The sequence below is a fragment of the Lutjanus erythropterus genome, chromosome 8, assembly GCF_056507025.1.
Source record: "Lutjanus erythropterus isolate fLutEry1 chromosome 8, fLutEry1.hap2, whole genome shotgun sequence".
Classification (NCBI taxonomy): Eukaryota; Metazoa; Chordata; class Actinopteri; order Lutjaniformes; family Lutjanidae; genus Lutjanus; species Lutjanus erythropterus.
The window spans coordinates 13,104,767-13,119,462 of record NC_139324.1 but is presented as its reverse complement, the minus strand read 5'-3'; the positions used below and the strand labels follow the sequence as shown (position 1 = coordinate 13,119,462).

The 14,696-nt window shown below is 45.0% G+C and overlaps 1 protein-coding gene across 2 annotated transcripts in view; it reads left to right on the top strand.

Moving 5' to 3' along the window:
• The window catches only part of efnb2a (ephrin-B2a), a 34,440-nt gene that overhangs the window by 14,218 nt on the left and 5,526 nt on the right, over positions 1–14,696 (top strand). For both annotated transcript variants that reach the window (XM_084724533.1, XM_084724532.1), the window contains 3 exons: positions 889–1,172; positions 11,438–11,530; positions 13,735–13,842. In XM_084724533.1, the coding sequence (XP_084580659.1) occupies positions 889–1,172; positions 11,438–11,530; positions 13,735–13,842 (485 nt within the window). The remainder of the gene's footprint in view (positions 1–888; positions 1,173–11,437; positions 11,531–13,734; positions 13,843–14,696) is intronic.

Here is a 14,696-nt window from a genome sequence, read left to right as displayed (position 1 = left end):
TTTGCAATGCATTCCTGTCTTATTTACTTGCAGCAGTATTCACAGCGTGCCATAAAAACCCTCCTGGGCATCTGCGGTTAACATTTCAAATTGTATTCAAGCGTGGGGCAAATTCGCTTAGCAGATAAATACAAGGTTTCACCTCCAACTCAAGCTCCAACTGGGAGTGTGTGTGTGTGTGTGTGTGTGTGTGTGTGTGTGTGTGTGTGTGTGTGTGTGTGTGTGTGTGTGTGTGAGAGAGAGAGACAATGTGCGCAATCACAGCAATGCTGCAGGGGCTCTCAGCTCTTGGAGACTAAATGGCAACATTATTTTACTTTTGGGAAGAATTTAGGGAAATTCAACTACACTCCCAGACAAACCCCTCCAGGCGCTCTGTCTCTGTGTGTGTGTGTGCATGCTTCAGCTCCTGTTGTTGTGATTTTTCTTCACCAAGCAGGGTTTTTATTGTTTTTTTAATTTTCTGTTTTGTGTGCCAACGCTGCTCTGTCGTTTTCCCTTGCATCTGGGAAGTGCGCCGCCTTCTCTTCAGTTATCCGCTTAATTATTGTTCCTTTCCGTCGCTGCCACGATGCTGACGAAAAACTCGGCGATTTCATCTTCAGATATGGGGGTCACTTTGCACTCAACACACACACACACACACACACATGCATACAGCACACAATCCCCCATTATCCTCCATCATCTAAAATTAATGGACACAATCAGTAATTACCATATCAATAATTAAGCTGACTTCTCTTTTTTGCGAGATATGGAGAGGCTCAATGGCAAACACTCCAATCTGAAATGCATAATGAATGACTTCTCATCAGTTTTCTACAGCTAACTAATATCTTTCTTTTTTTTTGCTCTTGTTTCCCGCCTCCCTGCGTCTCCTTTCAGATTCGTGCAAGGCCAAGGCGTGGTATTGTATCCCCAAATCGGGGATAAGTTGGACATTGTGTGCCCCCGCGTGGACGGCGGGGTGACCGATGGCGTGGAGTATTACAAGGTGTACATGGTGCCCAGGGAGCAGCTGGAGAGCTGCACCATAACCAAGGCCGACACGCCGCTCCTCAACTGTGTCAAGCCCGACCAGGACGTCAAGTTCACCCTCAAGTTTCAGGAGTTCAGCCCGAATCTGTGGGGCCTGGAGTTCTTCAGGGGGAGAGACTACTATATCATCTGTAAGTATACGGACGTCCCTTAAGGGATAATAAAGTTGGCCTTGCATAATTTAAGGGGGGAAAACAGCCATTAACGGATCAGCAAGGTTTAAGAACCAGCTGTTGGTGACATACCTTGAACTTCTGGGTAAAGTGTGTTGTGTGGTTGTGCATTTTTCTAGTCAATAACTGCTCCAACAGAGATGCCGAATCACAGTGTGGGGTATCATCCTTTCAAGACTCACCATTTTGTGCACTTGCTCATACTTTGCAGGCAATATTACATTTACTGTTGCTTTATCCACCTACTTACAGTTCGATGCATGCTCAGACACCTTCCCGAGATGTTGCTGATGGGCTTTCTGATATAGACAAAGTAAAGTGAGGTAGAAGAGGCTGAGGTTGGGGGAGAAAGTCGACAGCGCTTCATTGGCAGACAACTGAGAATTCCTTGAACATCACAGAATTAGGTTATCCAAGGGGTGATATTCCCTAGAGATTCTACAGATAGACAGCACATAAGTAAACATATTAGGTCCATTTGAAGTTATGCTAAAAATCCATTCAAAGGAATCTGTAGTGTTTTCAAAGCTTCTCCCTGTGCGGTTTGCTTCTTGTATAAATCAAGCCTCTAGCAAGATCCAACTGAGAAGTCAGACCGTTCAGAGTTGTAGAAAAACTTGGCAGAGAGTAGTTCTGATGTTTAGAGATGTTCAGTGATGTTCAGTATGCTGGTCAGACCATGAAACATTATCTGGAATCCCTCATCCCACACCTTTCCAATGAACACCTTTACAAACTGCTTTGATTAAAGCATAATGGACCCTTAAGGATCCTTGAGACCCTTCGCACCTCATACTCTTCACAGTCCCCCTTCATCCTTTTTTCTTCGAAATGACTCAGCATCCAGTCACATGGTGCAGGTGCGGCCACTCCGCTTGATGTACTAACGCCATCCTGGGAGGAAGTTCTGATGGGGTTTAGTGACGGCCCCCTGGTTTGAAACATGGGAGGTGGACTGAACCATCTGTGTGGCGCTGATGGGGGGTGCGCCGCAGATAGGACCATCTGCGAGGCTCTGCCACAGCCATCTGTGAGCTGTCACAGTAGTGGAGGGCCATATTTCTGACTGAGTAGAGAGAAGGGGAAGAAAAGAGAGTGAAGAGAGGGGGAAAGACAAGCAGGAAATACCGCTTCTTATCCGTACACTCCACTATGGTAGAGGAAGTCAAATTTTGCAAAACAAATGCACAAGGTAACAACATGCTTTACTGTATAAACCCTACTTAAAACTGCCTGTAGATTTCAGTTTTCCTCTGAGCTCCATAGTACTCACGAGTCCCGCAGAGAGATCTGTCAAGCATCTGTTTGAGAAAAACAGGTTCACCAACACAATATGCTCATTCACTTCCATTAAAGTTCGTTCAAAACCAAACAGGCAACAGTGGCTGCTCTGTCACTAATGTGTCATAGCTGCAGGATATTTGCATGGCGGGGCATGTCTCATTGTGTTACACTCTAACAGGTACCTCTGTGGTCCTGCAGGTGAGACATGTACTCTGGCAAATATGTTGGAGCAAATAAAGCAGGTTAAAAGCTTGACAATGACTCACTACAATTAGGTGACAAATACAGAACAAGAGGCTACCTGACAGGGCTTAGTATTAGCAAGAATCTGGCGATGCAATACGTATCACGATACTGGGGTTACAATGTAATATATTCCAATACTGTACACACGGTGACATATTGCTTTTTTTAAATGAAGGTTTAGAAAAACTGAAGACTCCAACCACATGCATAAAATCAGAGTTAAGATTTTTGTGTAGTCAAAACAGTTAATACAATATGTATCACAATACAGGGGTTACGATTCAATATATTACAATATATTGCAGTAATGTAAGGAAGGTGATATATTGCAATTTTTAATCTAATTTTAGAAAGATTGAGTAGTATAAAGAACATCCCACCATATAAATGCGTAAAAGTTGAGTTAAAACAAGTTAACTTTTTTAATGCGATCAGAACACTGCTATCTGCTATCTAACTTCACAAAAAGAACCACTGCCACAAATCCTTGCATGTATAACAATGTCATGTTACAGTGTTTTGAAAATCAATAGTGTCAAAAAACACAATATCGCAATTCACAAATGTATGAATATTTTTTTGCACCCTTAATACCTGACTGGGGTGAACACGCACAAAAACACCTGTAAGGATGCATGAGCACCTACACCTATAAGAGCTGAACAAACTATTAGATGGTGTGTGTCTGTGTGTGTGAGTGTGTGTTGGAAGGACTACAAAGGCTTCTGGATGAAGAGGCGCAGACACCATCACCCTCCCCTCGTCTCCTCCTCGCCTCTCTCCACCCAAACGCTGCAGTTAATTATTGATGAGCCGATGCTGGTGTTTACTTACCCGGCTTCTCCCGGTGCTCTGCCTGCGCTCCTGCCGCTCAGTGTGATCACACTGTGGTAGATCAGGATCAGAGGAGGAGGCCGAGATAGGTTCAGGTTAATGAAGAACGTGGATAAGAAAGTGCAGCGCACACCATCGCAGGTACATGTGGTTTGAAGGCTCAGACGCTGATAATACACACATTCATTGTCCCCGAGGAGAGCGGTTTCTCTGTGTACACACAGCTGTAGTTCTGTGACAGCACAGTCCTCCTCACTCCCTCTATCAACCTATAATATGTATTTCTCTCTGCGCCTCTCTATCACAACCTGAGCAGACCAGAATATTCAATTTACCATCACCTCACACTGAAAGCCTTCCTCTTCATCAGCCTGCCGAGTCGACAAGTTGGAACAGAAAGAGCGGTGGGAAAGTTCAATTCCTAACTTTAAAAAGAGGGGTTGGAAAATCCAATTTTGCACTTCTTGCAAATTCCCTTTCCACCGACATCCCCGCTTCCCCCCTCCTCCCCCTGCTGCCACCATCCCGCCTCCCTCCGCCGTTACAGAAAATGCTAATGTGTAGCCTAAAGAGGGGAGAGAGGGAGCTGTTTCTCCATTGGAGTGTGTCTCGTTTTGCTGTTAATTGCCTCTTCTTGGCTAGCTCTGGCCCCAGTTCTGCAGCTTTAACAGCCCACTGCAGTTGCATTGTGGCGCTGCGTTGTATGCTCAGCGCTGTTCCTTTTTATTTTGAATCGGCCGCTTGGAGAAGCTCCAGCCTTGCATGGGTAAACACCAGGAGTGAAGCACAAACAAACACCAAAAAAAAAACACAGAGACAGAATGAGAGAAATGCGCAGAGGTGTGCGTGGGTGGAGTCAGATTCATGGCTGTTTATACCTTGCAGTGTTGCAGTGAGCCAGTGTGGGCGTAACTGCTTGTGTTGGGTGAAGGAACGTATGGGAATTAATAGATAGGCTGCATACACGTACACTCAGGGCTTGACTTGCCCTGCGTACCTATATGTGAAAACATCTCCATCTTGTTATCCGTGTCTGTGTGTCTGTGAGTGTGTGTGTGTGTGTGTGTGTGTGTGTGTGTGTGTGTGTTTCCGACCCCCGCCTCCCCTCCAGCAGCGCTGTCCAAGGTCCATCCGAGTGTGACACTGCCTCAGAAAAGTTCACCGTGAGGATTTCATTAGTCTTTTGGAGTGAGCACTTGATACGTAATTAATTAACCAGCGTTTAATCCTCCATTTCTTCTCACAATTGCCAAGGCCCCCACATCAATGCTACGGATCTCAACCAATTGGATTAGCACTGCCTTGTGTTGAGTATTGTGCCAAGGCTAGACCTAGATTAGATGGCTCGACACCCCCACCCCCCCCACCCCACCTCTTTAGATTCAAACAACTGTGACATCATGCCTCAGCATCTGTACCTTCCTGCAGCGAAGACTGACAGATATATCCTGTGCACCAATGACAAAACAGATATGTGTGAAAATCAGTGTGTGTGTGTTATACAATCTGCTTGTATATGTGTGTGAATTTGTACGCTGTGTGTCTTGTGTTTGCCTGTGTGTGTATCTGCAAATTTCTGTCACTGCTCCTACATGTGGGTGCGTTTGTGTGTTCGCCTGTGCGCGTGCCTCTGTGTGCCTTTTTAAAGTGGCCGCGCACAATGCTGCTCCAGTTGAGAGCAGATGAGTCTGATGTGATTGTTTGCGGCAGCATGGCCTGCAGCCGAGAACCTAGTGAGCTAGATGATTACATGAGCTAAAGAGGGAGAGGGAGAGATGAATAAGGAGGGAAAGGGGGCAGAAAGAGTGACGAAAGCGAAAGAGAGCTAACGAGGGAGGGAGGGAGAATGAGAGGGTGAAGGAAAGGGAGCTAAAGAGAAGGAGGGAGCGGAGGAATTGAGCTGAAGGGAATGGGGGCATGGCGAGAGACAGAATGAGGGAGATGAGCTAAAGAGGGCAGGAGAAGGACAAGGCTGAATTTACAGTCAGAGCAGACATGCACAGGCAAATTTCATCAAGACTTTAATCACCTTTCGCCTCAGTCACAACAGAAAACAGGCCCGTCAGCTCGCCGTGAATCTGATTGTCGTGTGAATCTGACGCGAGCTCTGAGGAGGAAAATTCCCTTTCATTAAATCTGACACAAATTTAAAATGCACTTTCAGGTTTTTGTCTGATTTGTCTGATTGAAAGTATCAGCTCTTTATTCACCCCGATACATTCAGGTTCATAGTGTTGGATTGGCGCTGGCCTCATTATCACATTATGAAAATGAGTTGCAGGATTAATCAGCAGTAGTAAAATGCTATCATGTGCCTGCGTGGGAAATATCTAAGTGGGGAGAAAGGCTAAAAACAAGTGGATTCCTGCCACAACTCTCAGTCAAACTGTGCTTTTTGCACCCAGAATTGTAATTAAACCACTCATCACTGTTGTAATAATGAGTATTAAATATGTAACTTATACTTAAGTGGATTTTTGAGCAGTGGAGATCAGTAGTGGTAATTAATAGGGCTGAACAATTTTGAATAAATTTCGACTGATATCATAATTGTGATATAATTTGTGTTATTAGAGGGGATGTCAATATTCTCAATTTCATTCAAAACATATTAGAATGATTAATTGTGTGATGTTTGCAGGGATACCAAACAAAAATGTGTTCCTAAGTCTTAGAATGTGATGTGCGGGCCAATATTTCATTTATATTTACCTTTAACAAATATTGCACCTCTCCCAACTTGAAACTTGCAAAAACTTGCATATTCATTCATGAAATATATAAAAATTTTCACCAGTTGTTCAGCCCAAATAGTTATTAGACAGCTTTGGGTGTTTTGGGGTGACCCCGCTTTGCCCGGGCCTGTTTCTGAGGGTCACCCTAAACGCAAAGGCGCCTCCTGTCAGGGGCAATTAGGGCACTCGGTGGTGACGGGTATTAACCAGCCTGTGACCCCAGCTCTGCGATGATGGCTTCACGCTCCACAGCAACCCGACGGATGGCAATTAGATCATAGCTGCTTTTGTCTCTCCTCCTCTTCTTCTTTTCGCTCTGTCTTTGTGGGACTCGTTCTCTCCATCCGTTCATTCTCTCACTACGTTCACCGTGCTTTTTCTCGGCTCCTATCTGTCTCTCTGAGAGGCCTCTTCAGTTGTTGCCATGCTCTGTTTCACTATTTATGAATGGCCCAGCATTGTCTTTCGGCAGTGCATTGTGTATTAATTATACCCACAGACTTTGGCAATTGTAGTGAAGCAGCTTTCAGAGAGGAGTTTTTCAAGCTTTGCAAGGCTTTTCATAGTGAACTACACATAGTTAACTTTGTTTTTAACTCGGAGATATGTAAAGTATTTGTTAAAATGCTTAAATCTTCAATCTGACATGTCAGGACATCAAATTGTCTTTCTAAAAAGGAGCAATACGTAACAATTGTGCATCAAAAAGGACTACTGCAGTCCAAATAGCCTGCTGTCCTGAAAAGTCTGGAGTTATATTTCAGTGGCTGCCTGCCTTCTACCTGCCAGACTTTTAGCATTTACTTAATTTCTGATGAGACATCATGGTCATTTTATGATTTATTACAGTAAATGTATTACAGATTTCTCATTTCATAGCCAGTGAAACTAAATATCAGCATACAGCTCTTCAAAATGATGTAAATGCTATTAACTGCGAACATCACTTGAATTTTATGTTAGCTAAACTGCAACATGCTACTCTAAAACTAGCTCTACATGCTAAGACAGTTATCTGTAGGCTACTATTGGAGGTTACTCCTGCTATGTGCTGGTTACATTAGAGAAAAACAGGAACTGGAGATAAGAGCTCACAGTCTTTATCTGGATTGCAGCTCACAATTGACTGTCTCGTTAAATACGGGGTGATTTTCCACTCTCTTGATTTGATAAACAGGAGAAAATTAAGTTAAAGAGGGTAAATTAAGTTAAGGAAGGTAAATTAAGTTAAAGGGGGTGTGGGGGGGGGGGCGGTTGGGGGTGGGGTGACTTGTGTTTACAATGCGAGGGTGGGAGTGTGGTTGGAGTCTTGCGTGCTTGTCGTATGCTAGTGCTAATTTTACAGGTGGCTCTAAAACACACACAAACACACAAGGCAGACACTCAAAGTGAGGACACTTCTTTGACACACTTCCATTTGTTTGAGACTACATGTGACTCGTGTATGTGCTTCAAGGTGTGTGTGTGTGTGTGTGCTGGAACATTTTTTACAGCCCCACTCAAGCTGTCACTTTGGTCCCGAGCGGTACTTTGTCACAGCCGGTGAGTGATTTTTCCTGATGGCCTTTTTCCCCTGTTGCCGAGCCTGTTTTTGCATGGGCAAGTGTGTGTATAGGACCTGCCTTTTTCAGGCCCCAAAAAACCTCGTTTGAACCACATTGCCAACTCGAAAGCAGCGAGAAAATCGACTCAGATTCACAGTTTAGATGGAGTGAACGTTGAGTGAGAATCAGATCAGGTTTTCTTCCTCTTGTCCTTCATGTTCCTCGCTTGTTGTCTCTCTCAGGGTCCCTGCAGCAGGTCACACGCAGGCCGGAGCAGTGGGTTAATCTTCCTCACTATTTTTTCTCCTTTTTTCCTTCTTGCACTCCCCCACCTCGCTCCCCCTCCCTGCCTGTGAGCCTTATCTGGCTGCTGTAATGCCAGCGGTAGTTGGTGACTAAATCCATTTGTGAGGTTCTTGTACGAACCAGGTCTATCCCACCTACCCTCCTCCATCGTGACCCCCCCCCCCAGCATTACGGATTAGCTGGTTAACTCTAGCCAGCTAGTCTGTCAGCCGGTCCAGCCTGGCCATGTCTGGCTGGGCCGAGGAGGGCCAAGTCATTCAGCCAGCCTTAGCCCATTCAACAATCGCATTCTGTTGAAATCCAAGTCAGGCTTGCCTGGACTGCAGCCTTGGAATAGCGAGTGTGTGTTTTACTCTGCATTTAAAGGGGAAGAAGAATTTAAAGTTGAAAATGAGTCCAAGCTGAAGGTTTTTTTCCTGATTTCTTTGAAATGTCAAGGAAATGTTGCAGACAAGTTTATAAAAGGATGTTTTTGGAGGCTTGACAGGGAGGATTTGTTTTTTCATCTTCAGTGTAGACGGGTGAAATGTGTTAAATGATTTAATAGGGCAAAGGGAAAGAGGGGAAGAGGAAGGGAGGCGAAATGTGTGGCAGATGAGACCTAAATACACCTTCTGTGCGGTTCACTGCCCTTCACACCCTGTGAACTTTGACCCCTCGGCTGCCTCAACATCCCATCACACACCCCAAACACAACTGCACAAATGCACCATCATTGGGCCACTCGCTCCAAGTAAACAGTGTTAAGATGGTTAATGACACTCTGCAAGACTGCAAAATTCATGAATGTTGTGCTAACAGATTTATGAAATGAATGCACGCACATGCACACACACATACACGCGAGCACAGGAGCGCAAGCCTTTAAGGAGCTTTGTCTGTAATGTGCTTTTCGGTCTCCACTGGAAAGCCATAGGTCAGCTAGAGAAGGAGACAGGGGGAGAGAAGGAGGCGAGGTGGAGGGTGGGAGGGAAGGAAGGAGGGAGGGAGTCCTTGTTAACATGCTCTTTGTGTCCGCTCCCATCACCGTCTTATTGAAGCAAGGCGATTCGGATCAAAATGATTGGTAGCTGGGAGGGCGGAAGAGGAAGGGAAAAAAAGAAAGGAACCGGGAGGAGGAGGAGGAGAAAGTAGCAGACTATGCAGGGCTTAATTTTTCAAAAGCTATTTCAATCTGAATCTCACCGACGCACCTGCCTTTCAATTCCCTGCAGCTGATGGGAAAAAGCTGCAGCAGGACTGAAGGTGTGTGGGGGGGGGGCATGTACCAACGGGGACATGTAGAGGTAGTGATGGGTAGGGTGCAGGGGAAGGTAGCAGATGCAAGGTGGCCACCCTAGAGAGGAGGAAACTGGGGGTGATGGGGTGTTATTCAGGAGGAGGAGGAGGAGGAGGAGGAGGAGGAGGAGGAGGAGGAGAGGAAGCAGAGAGGAGGGGAGGAGGGGGTCAGTGTGGTGGGGGCGGTCGTAGTGAATGCGGGCCACTGCACGCTGGCGGGAAGCCAAGCCGCTAAGCCCTGGCAGCTCGTTAGCCTCTGTGTTACTGACCTGATAGACCACAAGCTCTACCACCCCCACCCTCTCCCCCACTCCCCCCTGTTCCCTGTCCCACTCATGATCCACGCTACACTCTTAGAAATAAGGGCTCCAAATGTTCTACCCAGAACCATTTGCTTCTGAACAACCCTTTTTGGAAGAAAGGGTTTGTTTATGAGATTAGCACTTCTCTAAGGACCACCTTTCCTCCAAAGAACACTTTTTGGTTTTAGTTCTTCAAGGATTGTGGAAATCTTTGAAGAACTCTTTCATCAAGGGTTTTATGTACCATGATATTAAAGGTTCTCAGCAGAACCAACCATCAGCCTGGGTTAGCACCCTTAGAATGTGTAAAGATTCTGGATAGAACCCCCACAGAGGGGTCTGGGTAGAACAGTTACACCAAAAAAGGGTTCTCCTTTAGAACCTTGCATAGGGGGTCCTAGGTGAAACTGATTATGTTGGAGGTGAAACACTCTGAACTGGTTTGAAGTTGAGCCTTCATAAAAGTTTATAACAGGAACTAAAAATGAGTTCTCCTATAAGGACAAGCCAAAGAACCCTTTATGGTTCTAGTTACTACCTTTGTTTCTAAGAGTGTTGCTGCAGTTCTGACCAGCAGCCTCCGGGGGCAGCACAGATAAAAGCCAGCGAGAAGAGAGGCGGAGCAGCAGCTAATGGGCCTGAAAGCATCCAGCTGATTGAGCTGTGGCAGGGCATGTTGTCTGTGTGTGTGCGTGTGTGTGTGTGTGCGCACGAGTGTGTGTGTGGGCCACATCTGTACAAGTTGGACACAAGCAGAGATTTCTTTTATCAAAGTGCAGTTTCCATGTTTAAAAGGCCCTCACAGCATCTGCTAACAGGCCCGTTTTGTTCCTCCTGTCACATGTGGGACGTGTCGCACCGCCCCTCCAGATTCCTCTCCAACATCTGCTCCGTCCCTTAAACACAGTGTTTAGTGGTGCGCTCGTGTTTTCTCCTGTGTTTAAATGGTTTTTCAGATCCTTTAAGCTCTTTTCATCTAAGGGCCATCGAGGTATTTATCACCTCCCTCTGTTCTGTTAATTTCACTGCCTCTCCTGGAAAAGTGCCCTATTTTTTTAAACCCTGTCTCATCCCCTCCTGTTGATATCCTGGAATATTTTTTTTTTTTCATGTTGTCAGCAGATCTCTCCTTCTTCTTAAGCCTGGCAGCAAGTTTGGCTTTTAGATCTGAGCATTTGAGGGCTTTTAAAATCCAAAAGTGTGTTCTTTAATAACCGGCTACCTCTCTCCGGAGTGTCGTTAGTGCTAATGCACGGATAAGCCGCCGAATTTCCCGCGGCTTGCCAAGATGGCCGCTGTTGTCGCAGTCATCGTCGCTCCCCCCTCTCTCAGTCTCTCCCCTTTTCTCACCTCCCTTAACTGCCTCCTTCACGAGGCCCATCAGCACAGTTAGAGATATTACAGTCACAATTACTCAAGCTAATTGACTTTGGGGATGTGAAATATTCCGGCGGAGCGAAGCGGCTGAGGTGATGAACGGGTGAATTGTGATTTTATTAAAGGGGGGATGACTCATATCCTTCCTCAGCGGAAGGCTCTCAGTGCCTCTGTTGTCTTTGGGAACTGGCTGTTTTTCCGAGATAGGCTTAAGGCAGATATGGCAACACATTTTCCCCAACGCATCCTCTCTCTGTGCCCGACACTCGCAGTGACAGCTAATTCTAACCTTGTTCCTCTCTCTGTGTCTGCTGTAGCTACATCCAACGGCACCATGGAGGGCATCGACAACCAGGAGGGGGGAGTGTGCAAGACCAAGTCCATGAAGATAATCATGAAAGTGGGACAAAGTGAGTATTGTATTATTGAATTACGGCGGTGAGCGCCTGCAGGCATGAGCAGGCACCCACAATGCAGCGCTCGTACATTCTGTGAAATTGTGTGAGAGTCTGAAAATGTCCTAATAAGGTCAGAGGAGGCTGTGCAGCATACAGCTCCATCGTCTCCATGACACCTGGGGCTGCAAGGGGGCATGAGATGTAATCTAGCGGAAGTCTAACACGCTCAAACATACACACACTCACATAATCATGTATGCTTGCACGCACACACGCACTGCAAGCATCTGCTGTTACGCTTTTTTAACTGGAGGGCTCTCCACACATGCGAGGTGCAGAAGGTGCACACAAATACGTAGTGCTCAGGAGTTATTACCCTCTATAACCCCTTTTACACTGGCTAAAAGACCCACTAACATCTGGCTTTTGTCTTCAATGGGAAAAAGTACATTCGGCATTTGTTGAATTTCTTCACAATAAAACTCACCCACTATTTTGTTACTTAAAAGCTTTTATTGAGGCAGCAAAATCAGGAAATGTTGGGTTCTCATCAGAAGTAACTTAACACAAATCCTTTCAGCTGAAAGTGAACATGAAACAGTAAAATAAAGCAGAAACTTGAAACAGCGACGCAGGAAAGAAACAAAACTCCAAACCATGGAGATTCAGTTAGAAGTTACAAAAGTCCTGAGAGCCGAAGGTGAAAACGTCTTTCCCTCTGTTCTCCTGCACAGACATGAGTTGAGTCTCAGCTTTTCAGCACACATCAGAAAAAACACACTCACTATCCTTCAGTGGGTAATCTTCACACACACACACACACAGTCACACCAGATAGCCCAGACACTATTCTTAATTATAGCAGTAATTATTCATAAATCAGTTGCCCGGCTGCCACCCAGAGTGGTAATTTCCTGGGGTTGACCCTCTCGTCAACAGCAGCTTCACAGCTATTGAGAATGGCTGAAGGTCGGGGAATTAATCGAAGCTGCTGCACTCTGAGGAAGGGAAGAAGAGGTGCTGAACGGTTCTGCCACTTAATAATACTGAAAATCAGCTCCGGTGTTGCTTACAAATCGGCTGATTTATTAAATAAAATGTACTATTAAGTTTAGTTTCGGTGTGGCTGAGCTTGACGGTGCAAAGTTCAACTTGAGAGTGGAAGTGATTCTAACAGCCGACTTCACCGTTTAGTGTGACTATTCTGGAGTCTGCTCAGCATTCAAAGACACAACAGACAGACATTTTAGCAGCATTTAGAACCAAAAGCAGCCTTTAGCAACTCTTTATGGTTGATTACAGTAATATCTGGAACATGATATATGGTTTGCTTTTATGTGGATGGATGTAGATGAAGAACTGCACAGTTGAAGCACTTAGAGTTTAAGATTTTTACATTTTCCTCTGAAACACATTTTGATGCTCAAGGAAGCACGGACGAAATATTTTTTTAAGATTGTATGAATTGATGAATGATAGCTTGTTGTAGAGCTATCATTACAGGCAGATTCCTCAGGAAGTCAATGTTTTTAATTCACCTGGTCATGTAACTGACTGCTAGAAATGTCTCTTTTTGAAATGTGAGTTTTAAATGCTTGTTTATCATACTTTTTGTTGAGATAATTTACTTTTTCACTTGAATCTGTGAGTTTTTGAACCCCAAAACATTGTTTTAACAATGTTCACAATGAGCTGTGAACCTGATTTGTCATTATTTGGTTGCTTGAAAAATTATATGATTGCAAGTGAAAATATTAAATGATTAAAACACTATTCACTTTCTTTTCAATGAGTTGAAAAGAAGAGAATGAACAATTTTGAAATACTTGTTAAATACTTCTACTTCTAAAACTTAAAGACTCAAGTTTATCTAAGGAAGAAAAGTAAATGATCCCTGCAAAACATTATTGGTTGATAAAACTTTTTCAGAATTTTGAGTCTGAGTTGGACTCAAAACTCAAAAATCTGTTGAAGTAAGTTTCCTTGAAATGTTGTGTTTTCTCAACTTTTTAAAAATGTTTGCAGTGCAAAATTATTATTTTTTTTGTATGAAAATTCCCTCATAGTGTTTTCACTGCTGTGACCTACACACAACAACCAGGATGAAAATACCCAGCTTGTCCTGGAGAAAATCAGAACCTGTCTGTAAACATTGACATACACTGCTGTGGAAAAGAACTCCCCATTAATTTGCATCGTATCTGTATTTTTTTCAGATCCCTCTGACCCTCCATCCAAAGACAACCCCACCAGAGTACCCTACCCTCCCAAGAACTCAGATGGCAAAGACACCTACAACCCCAATGATGTGCTGGAGAAACCAGGTGAGTCCACCTCCTTGCATCTTCAATCCTGGGAAAGTGGTCATTGAGTGTTGGATTTATAGAAACTATTTGGCTTTTGGGCAGACGATTAAGAGCAGAGAGCACTAAGTGAGGGTGTGTGTGTTTGGGGGAGTCACTGAGGTGCGTGTGTGAAAGTGAAGGAAAGAAAGGTCAGCGATTCATCAGCCAGTAATTGAATGTTGCCCATAAAACTGATAGGCATCTCCAGCCTCTCAAGGACTTAGAAGGTATCTCCACGCTGGCCCCATTCCAGCCTTAACCCGCCGCTTAAGTGACATTTTCAGGAAAATGATCTGATCGCTGTCTGCCATCTTTTTAACGACCTGTTCTTAGCACAGACGCACACTTGTTTCTGCCCCGATTCACAACACAGACAACCGTGCGTCTATGTGCGGACCGCTCTTATCTCTGCTATTATATTGCAGTTAAAAATCTCCCAAGAAGAAAATCAGACCGGCAATTTCCGCAGCGAGCTGTGTGCAGAGAAGAGAAACAGGAAGGGTCCAAGAACAAAAACAAGCTGACCTATATTAACAGTCCCTCAGCCTGTCCAACCGCGTCCTGGTTCAGCGAGGGCGTGGCCTCACCTGACACTTGCTGTTTTCACTCCCAAATCCGTCCGACGCAGAGCATGCAAATCCGCCATCCCGCCCGTTAAATCCATGCTGGCACCGCTCTCTGCAGACATCAGCATCTTGCTCTCTCCATTTTCCTGTCCTCTCTCGTGCTTTTTTATGTCTCATCCCTCCATCCCGGCCCCTAGCAGGAGCATATGGGCGTCAGAGTGCTGTGGGCAGAGCGTCTGAGGCAGCATAATCCCCTTGTAAAACAAC